Source organism: Neodiprion lecontei, chromosome 1 (genome assembly GCF_021901455.1).
Source record: "Neodiprion lecontei isolate iyNeoLeco1 chromosome 1, iyNeoLeco1.1, whole genome shotgun sequence".
In the NCBI taxonomy this organism is placed as follows: domain Eukaryota; kingdom Metazoa; phylum Arthropoda; class Insecta; order Hymenoptera; family Diprionidae; genus Neodiprion; species Neodiprion lecontei.
In genome coordinates, this window is record NC_060260.1 from 22,070,431 (window position 1) to 22,086,994 (window position 16,564).

At 37.1% G+C, this 16,564-nt stretch overlaps 1 protein-coding gene across 2 annotated transcripts; it reads right to left on the minus strand.

Annotated features, from left to right (window-relative positions):
• Positions 1–6,696: 6,696 nt before the first annotated feature.
• LOC107224651 (major royal jelly protein 1) lies at positions 6,697–14,470 on the minus strand. 2 transcript variants are annotated; one of them, XM_046740999.1, is made up of 6 exons: positions 14,398–14,470; positions 9,361–9,597; positions 8,065–8,234; positions 7,768–7,986; positions 7,273–7,692; positions 6,697–7,097 (listed from the first exon to the last, which is right to left on the minus strand). In XM_046740999.1, exons 2-6 carry the CDS (start codon positions 9,560–9,562, stop codon positions 6,825–6,827), a joined length of 1,284 nt encoding a protein of 427 aa, XP_046596955.1. In that variant the 5' UTR covers positions 9,563–9,597; positions 14,398–14,470; the 3' UTR covers positions 6,697–6,824. The 2 variants fall into 2 exon arrangements, with proteins under 2 accessions (XP_046596955.1, XP_046596948.1); XM_046740992.1 differs by lacking the exon at positions 14,398–14,470 and adding an exon at positions 12,849–12,993.
• Positions 14,471–16,564: the final 2,094 nt, after the last annotated feature.

Below are 16,564 nucleotides of genomic sequence, written 5' to 3' on the forward strand. Positions count from 1 at the left end.
GTAAAATCAAGGTCTGGAGGGTGCCGTTCTATCACTAGGAGTGCGTGTACCAATATTAAACATCACTTCGAACGTCGAAGCTGTAATCTTGCAGGGGAAGATAGGCCTGGAAAACAATTTACCGATCAAACGGAGCCATTAACAGCTTACGTGCACTGAACCGCTATAACGGACCGTGACGATGAACACCATAATTTTACTCTAGGAATACGCTCTTATTTTTCAACTTTAACGTACTTTGTGATCTTAACAGTATGATACTGAAAAATCGATATCAAAGGCGAGGCAACAAATAATTCGTGGGAGTTTAGTGATAACAGTGTTCAAACCACAGCAAGACGGTAACCGCGCTAGAGTTCAACTAACAGCGTTTTCTTGAATAACTAATCAATTAAAAATTATTCACCGTTATTTTGTGTAGGAGTGAGTGGGGTCCCCTGTGACTCGGGGCATGGGCACCCTATTCCACTACCCATATCTCGTTTGCCTGGCGTGGCGGAATTTTGTACTATCAACCTGTCATTCGTTGTCTAAAATCTGTGAATTCTACATTTTCATGCAGTGAAAGGTTGCCATCATGTAGAAATACAAAATAGATTCCGGCCTTCCGAAAGTTGGTTTTTGTGCTTTGCATAATTTGTCTTTTTATCCATTGTCGTGGAGTTTTTGTTGAAAATCTGCTCATATATCATTAGCCATGCACACAGGTAAGTGCAAGTATGAGTAACGTCACCTGAAACTGGTTCTTCTGCCAAATAATGATTAGGTAAAAACATTATCAACGAGCAGCGGGGTACATTGCAACAAACTTTTACGGAGCTCCTTCTGACAATCCCATAGCGCAGTGTATAAGTATGATTTTATTTTTCAGGTATTCGAGTTGATTGACATAAAAATAAATCTCAGCAGACATGATCTGAAATGGCAAAAATAAATCTGACTAAAAAGTCATCGATGGTGCTACGATGGAAGATGGTGTTCGAAAAGTTGTTGATGACGACTGGAATGTCCGTTCCACTGCAGCAGCATTAGGAATCAACAGAATGACTTTATAGCGATACGTCACTAAGTACAAGAAACTTCCAACAGATGCACAGCAGGGTACGAATTTTGCTCCTAATTTCCGGACCAGAATTGTTTTCTCAGAAGTTAGTGAGCTACAGTTGAGAAACTATTTGCTCACCGCATCGAATATACATCATGGCATTAGCATAGCAATTAGTTGTTGCCAATAATTCAAATTGTTTAGAGTAATGGCTTCACAAAAAATCAGCTGTTGTAGATTGGTTTTTATATTTCATGAAAAAAGTTTCATCGCTCAGAAAACCAGAAGGGACCAGTCTAGCCAGGTCAAGTACTTTCTAAGACAGTTTAGAAGCAGCGTACAAGCAGCTGGGAAATGACGTGTCACCTGCTTTCATTTACAACCTAGACGAAATTGCATTAACAACAGCCAACAATCCACCGTATGTAACTACACAGAAGAGTAAGAAGCAGATTGGTCAAATGATATCCGGTGAACAGAGAATTCTCATCACAGCATGTTGTTTTATTGCTACGAATGGAAATTCGATCACTCCATTCTTATTATTTCCAAGGAAAAATTTCGAATGGTTCTTTGAATTTTTGTAAGGAAAATGGAATGATCCTGATGACCCTACCGTCACATACTTCGAATGCAATGAATGGATTATAATCAATCGACGGATGTTTAGCCGTTGAATCGAAATCTATTTTATGACGATGAATACCTGTGCTCGTATGTCACTGATCGACTTACTCCTACCATTGAAACGAATCAGGCCCTAAGCGTAGATTCTAACATCAATGATACTTCACGTAATGTTAATAAGAATGATAATAATAATAATAAGAATGATGATAATGAGAATGAATTCACAGATTCGCGAACTAGTTTTGATGTTGACGATCCGTTAGCACTTCATGCAGTTGATGTAGCAGTTGCAAGCTCAGCAAGTGATGGGGGTCAAACAAATTGTGCTCATCACAACGCGTCGATATTGCTTGATGCTCCATTGTTATCTGATATCTTAACACCTCTTGAGAATTGTAATGAGCTGATTGTCCTCCACATTACAGTGATAACAGATGGTAAGCTATCAGTTATCACCAGTGAATCTGTAGTTCCTGAAGTTCCAGAAGATTCACCGAAAGTTGAACTTGAATCGAGAACTAACTCAAAGATCGAATATATAAGAAAACAACTATTTTGCCGCAAGATATGAAACCATTTCCAAAGGCCGAACCTCGAAAAGGAATCTACAGAAAACGAAAAAGTAGCGTGATATTAACAAATACCCGTGCGAAAGATACTCTATGCAATGAAATGAAAGCTAGAAAGATTAAAAAAGAGTTGGTAGAAGGAAAGGAGCTGCAGAATAAGTCAAGTCGAAAGAAAGTGTGCAAGGAACTCAAATTAGATGATAATTTTGTCACAGAAATTCCCGCTACAAATTCGGAAGCCAAAGGAGTGAAGAAGGAATCTTTACCGAGCAAAGGCCAAGCGCCTGCTTTTTAACGTGAAAAACAAACACTTAAGCCTGTTTGTTATTCTGTACCTGAGTACGTTTCAGACTAAAGTAATGGAAAATATTCATCATAGTAATAAGTTTCAAATTCCAATGAGAATGAAAACGATATTTACCTGAATACATTTAAGGTCAAATCGCAAAGATATGTGTACTTTTTAGTAATAAGTTTTCGTACGAAATAACTATCCCTAACAAACTATTTCAGGTTCAAGAATAATAATGAGTGATAATGATATGTTAAGTTTTGATTTACCATATTTACCATATTTACCATTCTTAGTTACCGTACTCCAAAATACTGTTCTTGAACACTATTTCGCGTGTAATGTGTAAGATGTTCAGAGTTATGCAATGTGTGTTAAGTTTTGATGGAAAATATAATAGGTATTGTGGTACTGAGTGAATAAAAAAAATGTCTGTACAACTGCTACGCATTAGGTTCGTATACTGAAAAAGATTCTACTTTTATATGATTTTAAGTGAAATATATATCAGAGATATTCAGCGTTGTACAATGTGTACTCAAAAATGCAATAAACAATTAGTGAAACTCGATACGTTATTTGCCTGTTTTTCCTACGTAGCACACATTGCTCCACGTTTTACAGTATATATCACCTTCTACCCCACACCGTGGCACGAGGTACCCCACACATGGGGTTTTGTCATTTGCACTCTCTCGAAAATCAGTAATTTTTTATTATCACAGCAACATTTATACGTTCATTGAATTTTATTTACGTACTTGAATGTCTATATCATACAATGGATACTGAGATATGTTGAGAAATTGGATAAACAGGGCGGATTCTAAGTAAGAAAAATATGTCAAAGAAGACCCCTCTCTCCCCTAGATCATTTTGATCCAATCGTTAGGAATAAAATTTTTACAGACATTCGCTCTGTCATTTAAAAACTTCATAATTACCTTGGATTAAGCCTTTCATTTACATGAATGCAGAAATTTCACAACAGTTGTGTTTCTAAATTAAAAATGATCAACAACTTCAGTAGCTCAGAATCAAGTCTTTAATGGTCAATTAGAGTGAAAATATATTCCCATAAAGCTGTGTCAATTTGACTACTCTTATACAGGAGGGCTCATATCTCGCCACCGTGGTGATACGCAAAAAACCTCTGACTCTCATCGTGGGCAACAAAAATATTGGAAGAGAGGAAAAGAGAGAAAGTTTGGACGGGGAAATCGTTCGCAATATCGCAGGGGATGAGCAAAAACAGTTGCGACAATCGCGAAAGCTCTTCAATTAAAATCTCCCTGCAACTTTCGGCGACTTCTCCATCACGTTTCCCAAATTCGTTTCTATCGAAGGAGACTTTTCTTGGAGTGGGATTGATCAAATAATTTTTTGGAACAGATGAGCCCTAACCAGCAAAATTTTTCTTGTAGTAATACTTACAGGACTGCTTAAATGTGTAAGCGAGAATTTGGTGGCCCTGGCAATTTAAATCAGTGAACGTGAACTATGTAAGCAAATAAATTACCTGAAAAATGCTGATTTAAGAACTTGGATTTGTAACTAGCATTTATTTCTGCTAGTTGTCGAACGGGAGTAAGTTTCGCAAAAAGCCTACTCAGGTCACTGATTTTTATGAAGTCGTGTAACCAACCGATCAATTGGAAACTTCTTAGTAATTTATAAAGTTTATTAAAAACTTAAGTGACAATGGCCAGCGCCTGAATAATATAAGTTATGATTTTCATCTCTCAAATGAATTTGGAATTCTTTTAAATGTTATTAATTTTCTAATAAGTTTTTTAGTCCAAGTATTTTCGAAGAAGCTCTTTTCAATGTTCAGAAAGATGCAAGAACAAATGAAAGCAGTAGACTCGCTCAAAATTATTTGAAAATATTTTACTTCCACATGACACCTTTTTCATTCGCATGTAACAACGTGGTCTTGTGCTAAACTTTTGGAGAATAAATGATAAATCTACAGTACCTCTAATGTACAGCTGTCGCGTTCGGTACTAAACCGAACAGAAACTTCTATCCAATTAAAATGCAAATACAACAAAGTTTGGAACAACTGAAAGCCGTCTAAAAGAGAGTTCTACAGATTTAGGAACATTTGAAGCGAGGACACGCATATACTTGTCTTCTTACTCTCTTCAAGACTAACTTGTCCTCGCTTCCTTTTTACCTCCCATTCGTCATTTACGCGTTTCTCATTTCTACTTATCAACGTTCAATTTTCGTCCTTGTATCCTGTTTCTTATTTGTTTTCACTTACAGTTATCGTTTCGCCAATCACTTCTTGTATCTCGTTCACCCTATTGCTCTTTCAGCAAAAGCTATCACCAATATGTCATACCTGTCACAGGGTCAAACTTGAGTTACGCGTAGCCGCATGATTATACGATGTATTACTACTAATGAAGGATATGTAACTAACCGCGGTATATACGAACGTTCGTACGTTTAACAGCCATGATTGTATAACGACCCGTTATAACCTTCTGTTTTTATTGTTTTCGACTGTCAAATTTACGCTGGTTATACGTTTTATAAGATACGAACAATGAAAACAGGATATTGCAACGGGCCGTTATACAATTACGCCCGTTAAACATACAGCGGACTTTCTTGAATACCGCGGATAGAATATAAAACATGTTCAAGTATTCGTTCTATTATAGGTACAGGTATTGTAACGGACAGCTGGTCGAGGTCACCTCCGACATCAGCTACGGCCGTAAATACGACAGATCACAACAATAACAGACGCTGACCGACGCCTCGCTGACACATACTAACTCGACGATGTACCGGCAAGGTTATGGATAAGGAAGAGACGACGACGATGTAGCAGGATGGGCGATCACGACAAGTATAAATAGGAGAACCGCGGAAAGCAGAGATGAGTAGGGAGATCTCCAACGCTCGGCTTTTCGTGATACCAGCTAGGTTGGAGTGTCGACGTGACACCTAGGCGGCCATGCACCGAAGGTGGCCCACAATCGTGTGTATATAGTAGGGTGCTTTTTTTTGGACTATTTTTTTTTTTTTTCGGTCCCATCGTGAAATTTTGTTGGAAATACAACAAAAAAAATTCCCTGAAAGATTGAGCCCTTAATATTAATATTAAGTGCTCGCCCAAGGCATGTAAACCGCCATACTAGTACCTATGATACATGGGCAAGTGAAGAACTTGACATCTTTGAACCGGTATGGCGGATACTTAATGACGCCGGATCAGGCTGGCATGGTCATATTCGTTGATTAAACATGATTTTCTATCACTGTTCCAAAAATTAGCTCTGAGAAAGTATTTCAAAAAGGCAAAAAAAAATCACACGTTTAATTAGGTATGGTGGCCAGTTTATGACGCCGTATCGGTATGGCATACAACTCCTTCAGACTTTGGCTATCTAATGAACAATATAAAACAAGAATTGACTGTGACCTCATCACCCAAGGGCATGGTTTTTTCCGACATATTCAAAAAATTGCGCACCGCAACGATGACACTGACAGGCCGCCATACTTGCGTTTCCCTGTTACTCATAACCCTGGCTAGCTTCTCAAAAAGTTTTAGCCATGAGCCGATCATACGTGCTTTTTGTTGCGGGCTCCCGGTCTATTATTGTTCGTGATTGCTTCAGCTTCGTATTTATAGGACGCTGAAACTTATGCATTGTCGACCTTCCTCATTCACACCTTGGTTTTTTCTAAGCGATACATCCAAAGTATTTCGAGATTCATCCGAGACATCTTACAGTTTCAACGATCATTTCAATTAATTAATTTAATTTTTATTTACTTAAAAACATAACCTTTTACCATGCTTTCCTCAAGAGTTGGAATTTTCTGAAATACCATATACAAGAACTTCGAAATTTTATGAAATAGCGACTATCGTAAAGTATACCTACATTCTTGGCAATTTTTACTCATTTCTAACCTTCCCGATTTAATTAAGCAACAAATCCATCTGATCTCCGTGAGCGTTCAATGAATAATGATAAAAAACGTGAGTTTAATTGGTTATTTACTTCGAAGGTCGCAACTGATGAAATCGAGAATTCATCAACCTGTAACTGATCGTAGCAGGCTGGAAACCTTTGTCGTAGTCCTATTTTTATTTTTGGTATGATCGAGGGATGTTGTGCACTAATGAAATATGATTCTTCAACCAATGTATATTTCAATGTTTCAATATATCTGTCGAATACATAAATCTCGTGTTCCGAGCTATTGGACTATTTTAAGAACACAAAGAGGAACAAGGAACTCCATGTTGGAGACAGGCTTACGTAACCTTTAGAGGTAAGTATTCCTTTTCCACTATACTATTTACAACTACAGGGCGACCTGTCGGCTCGCACACGGTGCCTTTGACGAGGGCATTGAAGTCAGCCGTCATAACTCTAAAGTTAACTTCCGTGAAATCCATAGTCTTCAGTATGTACTTCTGGAACCTGTTTGTCATGACCGAAAGTTTTTCGATTGAACAACCATTTTCCGTGATCAGTTTGACGCTGTTAATGAACTGCAAGGTAGTGTCATTCTGCGCCAGAACACCCTGAAATCATTCGTTATAATACGTGTGAGTTGCAGATTCGCGAAATATGTCATCAAATCATTGGCCAGTGTATTCTATAAGCAATGCGGTGGTGTCCATTGATAATGAGCATCATTTGACCGGAGAAAAAGATCTAGCTAATGATTTTTATCGTGAAGAAACATGGCATACGTACGACGTATTCTGATTCCAGAGGGTACTGCAGATTCCAACACACGAGTTGCCTTGGCTGAGCGAAACCAGTTACGAGGACGCCATCTTTTGAATAACCCTTCCCTGCTTCTTGACTGGATCCTGTGTAATTGGAGACGTAGAGGTTGACTTCATTCCCACACTTAGAACTGTGCAACTCCCGCAAAGTAACCGCCCACGATTTGAAGTTGGATAGGCTTTTAAAAATCATGTAGGGTTCTTTTAAAAATCCGTCCGGGGTTATCAAAAAGGCAGAAGGTCCAACTTCCAAAGTAAAATTTTCTCCAGCAATACTGAATTGCGAGGCTTGTTTGGTCGGGAAGAAGACTTTTTCGTCGATTCGCCACGCGTCCATTCCATCGTAAATTACTACACCATAACTCCGCCCATCTGCGATATACACCTGCAGAAGTCGATAACGATTAAGTTTCGAAAGCATCTGGCATCATACCGAAATTGATTGTAAGAGTTGACTTACCCAGTATGTATCGCAGGCGTCGGCAGACGATTCTACGATTTGTACTTCGAGCAGTCCTTTGTAATTATTGTAAGGACTGCGCATCAGATCATCTGAGAGTTGAAATTCTTTTACCAGCCTATCATTTTTCAAGTCGAAGGCGAGAATTTTTGCCGGGCACACCCGCTCGTCTCCGATTGTACCGGAGTCGACGATCCACAATCTGTTGCACTTATCGATCTGTAAATATTCAAACACTGCACGTAAGGATACTGAATACCCAAGAAACGTCTTGCGATATTATACCTATATACTTACGACTGCTCTGTTAACGCTCGTGATGCCGGAGCAGTCTCCCGATGCTTTATGCCAGCTCCAATCTGGGTAGGGAGCCAACAACGGACCACCGTCACCGGTTTTATTGGAAACTATCGATAACGTAGCAGGGTTGTTGGAGAATTTCGGAGTTGTTATCACTTGTCGACCATCTGTAAAAATAATAAATAAAAATCAGTATAATACAATTACCCAAAGTTGTTTCTTGGGAAGAGAAGTTGTATTTAAGGAGATTAGGGAGCGAAAATGTGCCGATAATGTGATAAAAATCAAATGGTATTTTTGGAGAACTGAAACAACATACACACATTTTCTTTTTTGACGTTTGTATTAGAGTTTTAGCTACAAAGTTGAGGGGTCAAAGTTTGAAAAATATAAATATTCAAGATAGATATGGACAGATAAACAAGACCACGCGTCTCATGCGCTACTCCCTTATTGCCACGATTCCGAGTGAACGGTTAGAGTTTTCTGAAATTTCAAACCGCCATTTCCTTCGGGGAATATTTTTCTTTAGACCAGAAGTTTTTGAAATAACATGTAAATAAAAAATGGCGGCTAAAATTAAGAAAAAAAGGAAAACCGAATGACATTTCTTGTAATAACGACGACAATTGTAGAAAAATTCACATGGATTTAGGTTCGCTTCGTAGAGAAGGTTGATACCTTCATTTTTGGAAGAAAAAAATAAAAATTAAGGCGATATGTCAAAGCGTTTTTGAGTCATCGTGGCAAAAGTAATGACCAATGTTGTTCAGAGGAAAGCGCGTGCAAATATGTACCACACCCAAGCTGAGCCCAATTTTGCAAATTTATCAGTTGTTCTCGCGCCAAAATGATCGGAAGAGATTGTAGTCATAGAATGGAAAAGAAAAAGATATTCTCGTTTTCTCAACCCCTCAAAATTAACATCGATATATAGAACTTAAAACATTTTCAGTGAGTACCGGCTTGAACATTAGCCTCACACTTATGGTGATCAGAAATTCAACTTTCTTGTGAATCGATAATAACGGGTATAGCTTTCAGATAGTTATTGTTCAAATCTAACTTGTTATTGACAAACATAATTTTTCATCTCGCTATCAAGCGGAGTCCATATGCGTAACAGTTAAAGTTTGAGCTGGATTACTTCTAGCTGATGTAGATAAAGTTTTGAAAGAGTCATTTGACAATGGTCAGATAGTATATGAGTACAACATCCTATGATATTCTTATTCATTCCAATTTATCCTAATAATGAATAGTTCTAAAGTTCACGATTAGGAAGAAAAGTACCTGGCAGTGGCTGATGGTCGAATATCACGATTGTTGCGTAGTTATAAACCCCCATGTGGATGGCATCTTGTTTTTGCTTATCGTTCTCCCATACGTAGTCGACGTATTTCCATTCGTGCTTAGTTTTCAGACCAGCCGAAGATAACCCAGCGCAGGCCAATACAATTGGCAATATCCAAATGATTCGGCATACAAATGTCATGTCGAAAAACTTACGTTGGAATTCCAGGAAATACACTGCAATTGAAAAACATGATTCTATAAATTTTGTATCTTATTTTATAATATCCCTCATTACTGCCCCACACAGCACAATATGTTTCAGAAATGTTTCAGAAATGTCTTATCAGAAACATGTTATATTCCATTGCAACATTTCAGAAATATGTCAGAAATATGTCCATGTCCGCATATATAACTAACGTTTTGTAGCTGACATATGTCAGAAATATGTCAGGAACATTTCGGTAATATGTCAGAAATATTTCCGCGATATATTTCAGAAATTTTTCAGCGATATATCTGAAAATAGTGACTGATATATTGCTGAAACATTTCCGAAAGATATAGTGAAAATATTTCTGATATATTCCACAATACATTTCAAAAATCTTTCAGGTAATAAAGAAAGTCCTGAATCTGAGTAAAATGATTAATTATATGGGCTATTCGGCGTCAACCGGATCAGTCATCTCTCAGATATTTTTTTAATTTGGCATGTGGATTGTGTAGGGGGAGTTAGATTTTTGCGCCAAAGTGCGAATCTCATAATGCAAAATTCGATTTTTTATTAACAATAACAAATTAGACTCCCATTTTTTTCAAAAATTCATAACTTCGGCAAAAAATTAGATACAATATTTTTTTTTTTTCAAATTACGCGGAAAGCTCCGTAGAATTAAAAAAAAAATACGAAATGGTAAAAAAAAGTTGTTATCAATTGTTTATTTAACAATTAATTTTTCAAAGATTTTTAAAACAGTGACTGACACGATCAAAAAATTTCTTTTAAATTCTGACATGTTCCTTGAACTGTACTACAGCCTGTGAATCAATGCCAGAGGGGTGTTCTTCTTCGTTTTCGAGTAAAAAATCATTAAAGGTGTCGATGCGCATGAAGTCTCTATGTAATGGCGGGCGGCCGGTTGCCGTCCACCGCTACCCCGCGGTGGCGTCGCAGCGTTATTTTAGAGTCATTTTTACAATGTAGGACATGATTGGAGAATCTGAAAAAAATACCGTACCTTCACAAGGCCTGCTCAAAGCGATAAGTGAAGTTTCAAGAATGTGTTTTTATTTTAACACTTTGCCGTCCGGTGACACCACAGTGGTGACGTGCGCAAACTGATGGCCAACAACCGGCGACACCACGTGGTGTTGTGAGCACAGTATCGCTCGGGGTCTGTGGCAACACTTTAGTGTCTTTAGCTTTCTGCTGGTGTTTTGTTTCGGTAACAATAAGTTACACAAGTTATCAAAGAGATTAGTAAAACTTAACAATTTATAATCTCCCGATAATGTCAAGAACGGCCGGCGACAAGTCAAGTGATCCGAATAAGCGCTGCCGGCGCCAGGTGAATAAATATTTACGAATCGTGCGGACGGCAAAGTGTTAAAATAAGTAGCAAGTTATGTAATTATTATCATTTATGTGCACTCTCATGGTGTGTAACCGTTATTTTGAATCTCTGTAATAAAAAAACGGTGAAAAACACATTCTTGAAACTTCACTTATCGCTTTGAGCAGGCCTTGTGAAGGTACGGTATTTTTTTCAGATTCTCCAATCATGTCCTACATCGTAAACATGACTCTAAAATAACGCTGCGACGCCACCGCGGGGTAGCGGTGGACGGCAACCGGCCGCCCGCCGTTACGTAGAGACTCGGCGCGCCGCAATTTCATGCGCATCGACACCTTTAATGATTTTTTACTCGAAAACGAAGAAAAACACCCCTCTGGAATTGATTCACAGGTTGTAGTACAGTTCAAGGAACATGTCAGAATTTTAAAAAAAGTTTTTGATGGTGTCAGTCACTGTTTTAAAAATCTTTGAAAAATTAATTGTTAAATAAACAATTGATAACAACTTTTTTTTACCATTTCGTATTTTTTTTTAAATTTTCTGGAGCTTTCTGCGTAAGTTGAAAAAAAGAAAATATTGTATCTAATTTTTTGCCGAAGTTATGAATTTTTGAAAAAAATGGGAGTCTAATTTGTTATTGTTAATAAAAAATCGAATTTTGCATTATGAGATTCGCACTTTGGCGCAAAAATCTAACTCCCCCTACACAATCCACATGCCAAATTAAAAAAATATCTGAGAGATGACTGATCCGGTTGACGCGGAATAGCCCATAAGCAGAATGTTTTGTGAGAGTATATTCTGCTATTTTATAATCAACAATGATAGGAATGTGCATAAAATTGAAGCTGACATAAGACGTACATACAGAGCTCTGTACGTGCCTTATACAGCTTTTTATGAAATAGCCTTGTTCTATTTGGGCCAGCGAGATACACTAAGTGTTTCATTAGGGCCCGTCTATATGTATAGCGTGAAAAATAATTATAATGCATAATAATATCCTATAATAATTATAGTTAAAATGTTAAAAACGTACAGTTTTGAATATACAGGCTTCAATCAGTAATTAACTAGTGAAAAGTAAACCGAAGTTTGATAACGTTCGGCGTATCTTCAAGTTTCAATTGATCAACAATTTAGTATAAATTAAAATTAGCCTTTATTAATAAATCGCGACACTATACGAATATCGGAATATGCATAATTTAATACTGCATAAGGCAATTATGCCGTATCGTGTGATTTTCCGTCAAGGGGGAAAATCATTATGCAATTTGAAGGATAATTATCAGGACGAATTTTTCTTTGGTGAATCATTCTGATTTGGATAAACGAAGATCTGTTAACCAAAAAATATGAGAAAAAAACCAGAAATTTCCAAACACAATTTCCACTATTTCTGACTTTTTCTAAATATTTGGTCAAACAGTCTTAGTTCATCCAGATCACAATGATTCTCCAAAGGAAAAGTTATTCTGACAAAAAGTTATCCTTCAAATACGTAGCATGATTTTTTCAATTCTATGGAAAAGCAAACGAGTACTCACTCGTGAGAGGTCAACGACCTCTGCGGTTAGGAAATAACCTTGTTGAGTAAACTATAAAAAGATTTAATATTATAGATGTTTCATAGTTGGGAAGTCAACGATCGTAATTATTTTATTTAATTCACAGCTTGACAAAAAATTATAAGCAGTATAGTACTTTCTGTTCACACATAAGCCGGTATTTCAATTGCATACCATTCAACACGTGGCGGCCAAGGATAGCCGATTTAGCAAGCAAACTGCAGAACCGCGTACATAGCAAATATGCACGTAAATATGTAATTATGCCAAGTAGCTAAGGATATTTTTTGGTCTAATTCTCTACACATTTATTGGAAATTAAACATTTACTTACCAAATATCCACTTTTCTTGCCACGTGGGTTTCTGTAATTTTCTCAAGAGATCCGTGGTATCTAACCACCTGTGAAACGCGGTGCGAAAGAACAAGACAGCTCGAGAATGAAGGATGGAAGAGTGCACGACGCGACGGTGATGCGCGAAAAATTAGCGCGTGACGCTCGAGCACTCGCGCTCGAGTATGCGACGTGATGCCATATTTTTAGGGTTTTTTAGCGTTTCCTCGCGGATAAAACGCGAATAAATAAGGCGCGTTAATTTGAATTAATATAAGTACGACGGTAGTTTTAATAAACATATACGTAGAATAAGAATGTGAATAAATATTATAATATTACAATTAGTGTAAACCGGTCACCCAGGAGTCAAAAAGGAATGTTAATTGTTGATGAATTGTTTAGTTAAAATATAAACACTGCTTGTTTATTCTTATATGGTTCAGACGTAAATAACGAATATTTATGTATCCGTTTAAGGCGTTCGAAACCACCACCTCCAATACTTGAATATTCTAAACATTGGAATTTGGAAGTATCTGGTCAATGTTATACTGGTTTTAAAGTAAACACGCATTCGGTGTGGACCACACTTTCGGACCCGTTCTCACGAGTCCCTTTGGCATCTCCCATATCTCCCATATCTCCCAAAATAATTATTTTTTCGACCTGGGACCAACGGCATTCTATTCTTAAATGTATTCTAGATTTTTCTAGATGGTTTTCAAAAAATCGATTTTTTGAAGCCGTCACAGTGGTGTTGTCCCTTAAGAGATATTGTTCGAGAAAATTGGTAGATTCAACAAGACAAATGAGAATTATGACGCCCAATTCGTATTCCGTCAAAAAGTCTTCACTTCGGTCTTTTTGACTGGACGTAGCTCAGTATGCATAATTATTAAAGATCCATAACTTTATGAAAGGTATAAATATTGAAAAACTTTATGCACGTGTCCATTATGGAAAATTTGAAAAATGACAAATTTTATGAAAAATACTTATGTATACACACATAAATGGAAATATTACTGAAACGTTTGGAAAGTTCGGGTGACGTTATATTGCGCTTGAAATATTTCTGAAATATATTTATAATATCAAAAGTGTTATATTGCATTTGAAATATTTCTGAAACGTTTCGAAGGTACCAGTGATGTTATATTGCATTTGAAATATTTCTGAAACGTTTCGAAAGTACCGGTGATGTTATATTGCGCTTGGAATATTTCTGAAATGTATTTATAATATCGAGAATGTTATATTGCATTTGAAATATTTCTGAAAGGTTTCCGAAATATTGGGAGTGTTATATTGCAATTGACATATTTCAGAAACATTTCAGAAATATTCCTGAAATTATGTAATGAATCTGAAATGTTGTAACATTTCGGAAATATTTCTGACATATTTCGTGCCGTGTGGGGACGAAACAGGTTGAATGGCCGCCGTAATGAATATGTGAAATGGTCAAATTATTACGAGAGAATACACAGAGTACAGGCTTAGTTAGATAGGATAAAGTAATTTTTACTCAAAATCTGTCACTTACGTCTTCTTATATAATAATGCTGTCACCAATCGACCGTATTACTGTAGAATTTGGACTAAGATGAGTTAATCTTTCTACGCCGAGGGCTTATTTATACCCGGCGGAAACTATGATTTCTCTAAACACCATCCCTACTCACATTTCTTTGCAAGTGGTTTCAACCATGTTTCCGCCCATCATGCGGCCAAGTTTAAGTAACGCTTGACCCTATGAAACGTATGGCATACTGATGAGAGTTATTTCTGGAACAGCAATAGTATGAACGAGAGACAAGAAGTCATCGACAATTCGATAGCTGTGCGTAAAAATAAATAAGAAACAGGATGAAAGAACGAAACTTGAGCGTTGATAAGTACTAGTGTGAAACGCTTGAATGATGAATGGGAGGTAAAAAGGAAGCGAGGACAACTCAGTATTGAGGAGTAAGAAGACTAGCATATATGCGTGCCCTCGCTAAAAATGTTCCCAAATCTGTACAACTCTTTTTTCAATGGCTCTCAGTTGTTACAAACTTTGTTGTATTTGCATTTTAATTGGATAGAAGTTTTTGTTCGGTTTAGTACCGAACGCGACAGCTGTACATTAGTGGTACTGTAGATTTATCATTCATTTTCCAAAAGTTTAGCACTAGACTACGTTGTCAAATGCGAATGAAGAAGATGTCATGTGGAAGGAAGATGTTTTCAAATAGTCTTAAGGGAGTCTGCTGCTTTCGTTTGTTCTTCCATTTTTTTGAACGTTGAAAAGAGCTTCTAGAAAAATACTTAGACTGAATAACTTACTAAAAAATAATCAACGTTTGGAAGAATTTTAAATTCATTTGAGAGATGACAATCATAATTTATATTATTCAGATGCTGGCCATAGTCACTTGTGTTTTCAATAAAATTTATAAATTACCAAGAACTTGCCAATTGATCGATTGGTACAACGACTTCGTAAAAATCAGTGACCTGAGCCGGCTTTTTACAAAATTTATCCGCGTTCATCAACTACCAAAAGAAATTTTTCGTCTCTTAAGCACCCGATGTAAGAATGTATGCAAGGAATGTTTACATGTTGGAATCTTACGCTTCTGATGGGAAGCACGTAAGACGTCTCTTAAGCACCCGATCTCGTAACTAATGATAATGCATATCCGCATTTCAATTATTAGACGGTCTTTGACCGTCTTACGTGCTTCCCATCAGAAGCGTAAGATTCCAACATGTAAACATTTCTTACATACATTCTTACATCGGGTACTTAAGAGACGAATACTTTCTATTCACACATACAAAGCACAAGAAAACAAATTTGAACTAAACTGGTGATGAGAGGAATTAACGACAACAGAGTCAGGGCGGCTAGGAGGTCTAGTGGAGTAAGGCTCCGGTCAAGCATCTCTAGATACCAGGTTCGATTCCTGGCTCCGTCGTTAATTTTTCGAATTCACCAGTTTATCAATTTTATATCTTCTACCAAAAGAAATGCTAGTTAAAAATATAAGTTATCAAAATAGCATTTTTTAGGTAATTCATTTCATTAAACAGTTTCCCGTTTACTGCTTAACTGATTTAAATTGCCAGGGCCGCCAACTTTTCACTTACACGTAGGCAGGCCTGTAAGTATTGCTTGAAAAAAAATTTTACTGGTTGAGGCTCATCTGTTCCAAAACATTATCAGATCAATCTCATCCCAAGAGAATTCTCGTTCGATAAAAACGAATTTGGGAAACGTGATGCGAAAGTCGCCGAAAGTTGCCGGAAGATTTTAATTGGAGAGCTTTCGCGAGCATCGTAACTGTTTTCGCTCATCTGCTGTAATATTGTCAACGATTTCCCCGTCCAAACTTTTCCTCTTTTCATTTCTTCCAATCTTTTTTTTGCTCACGATGAGACTCAGAGGTTTTTTGCATGTCACAACGGTGTCGAGGTATAAGCCTTGTACGATGTATTACATACATAAGGGTGGTCAAATTGACACATCTTTATGGGAATGTATTTTCACCCTGATTGACCACTAAAATCTTGATTCTGAGCTGCTTAAATTGTTGGTCATTTTCATTTCAGAAGCACAAATATTGTGAAATTTCTGCATTCATGTAACTGAAGAACCTAATCCAAGGTGATTATAAAGTTTTTAAAGGTCAGCGCAAATGTCTGTAAAAATTCTATTCTTAAGATCA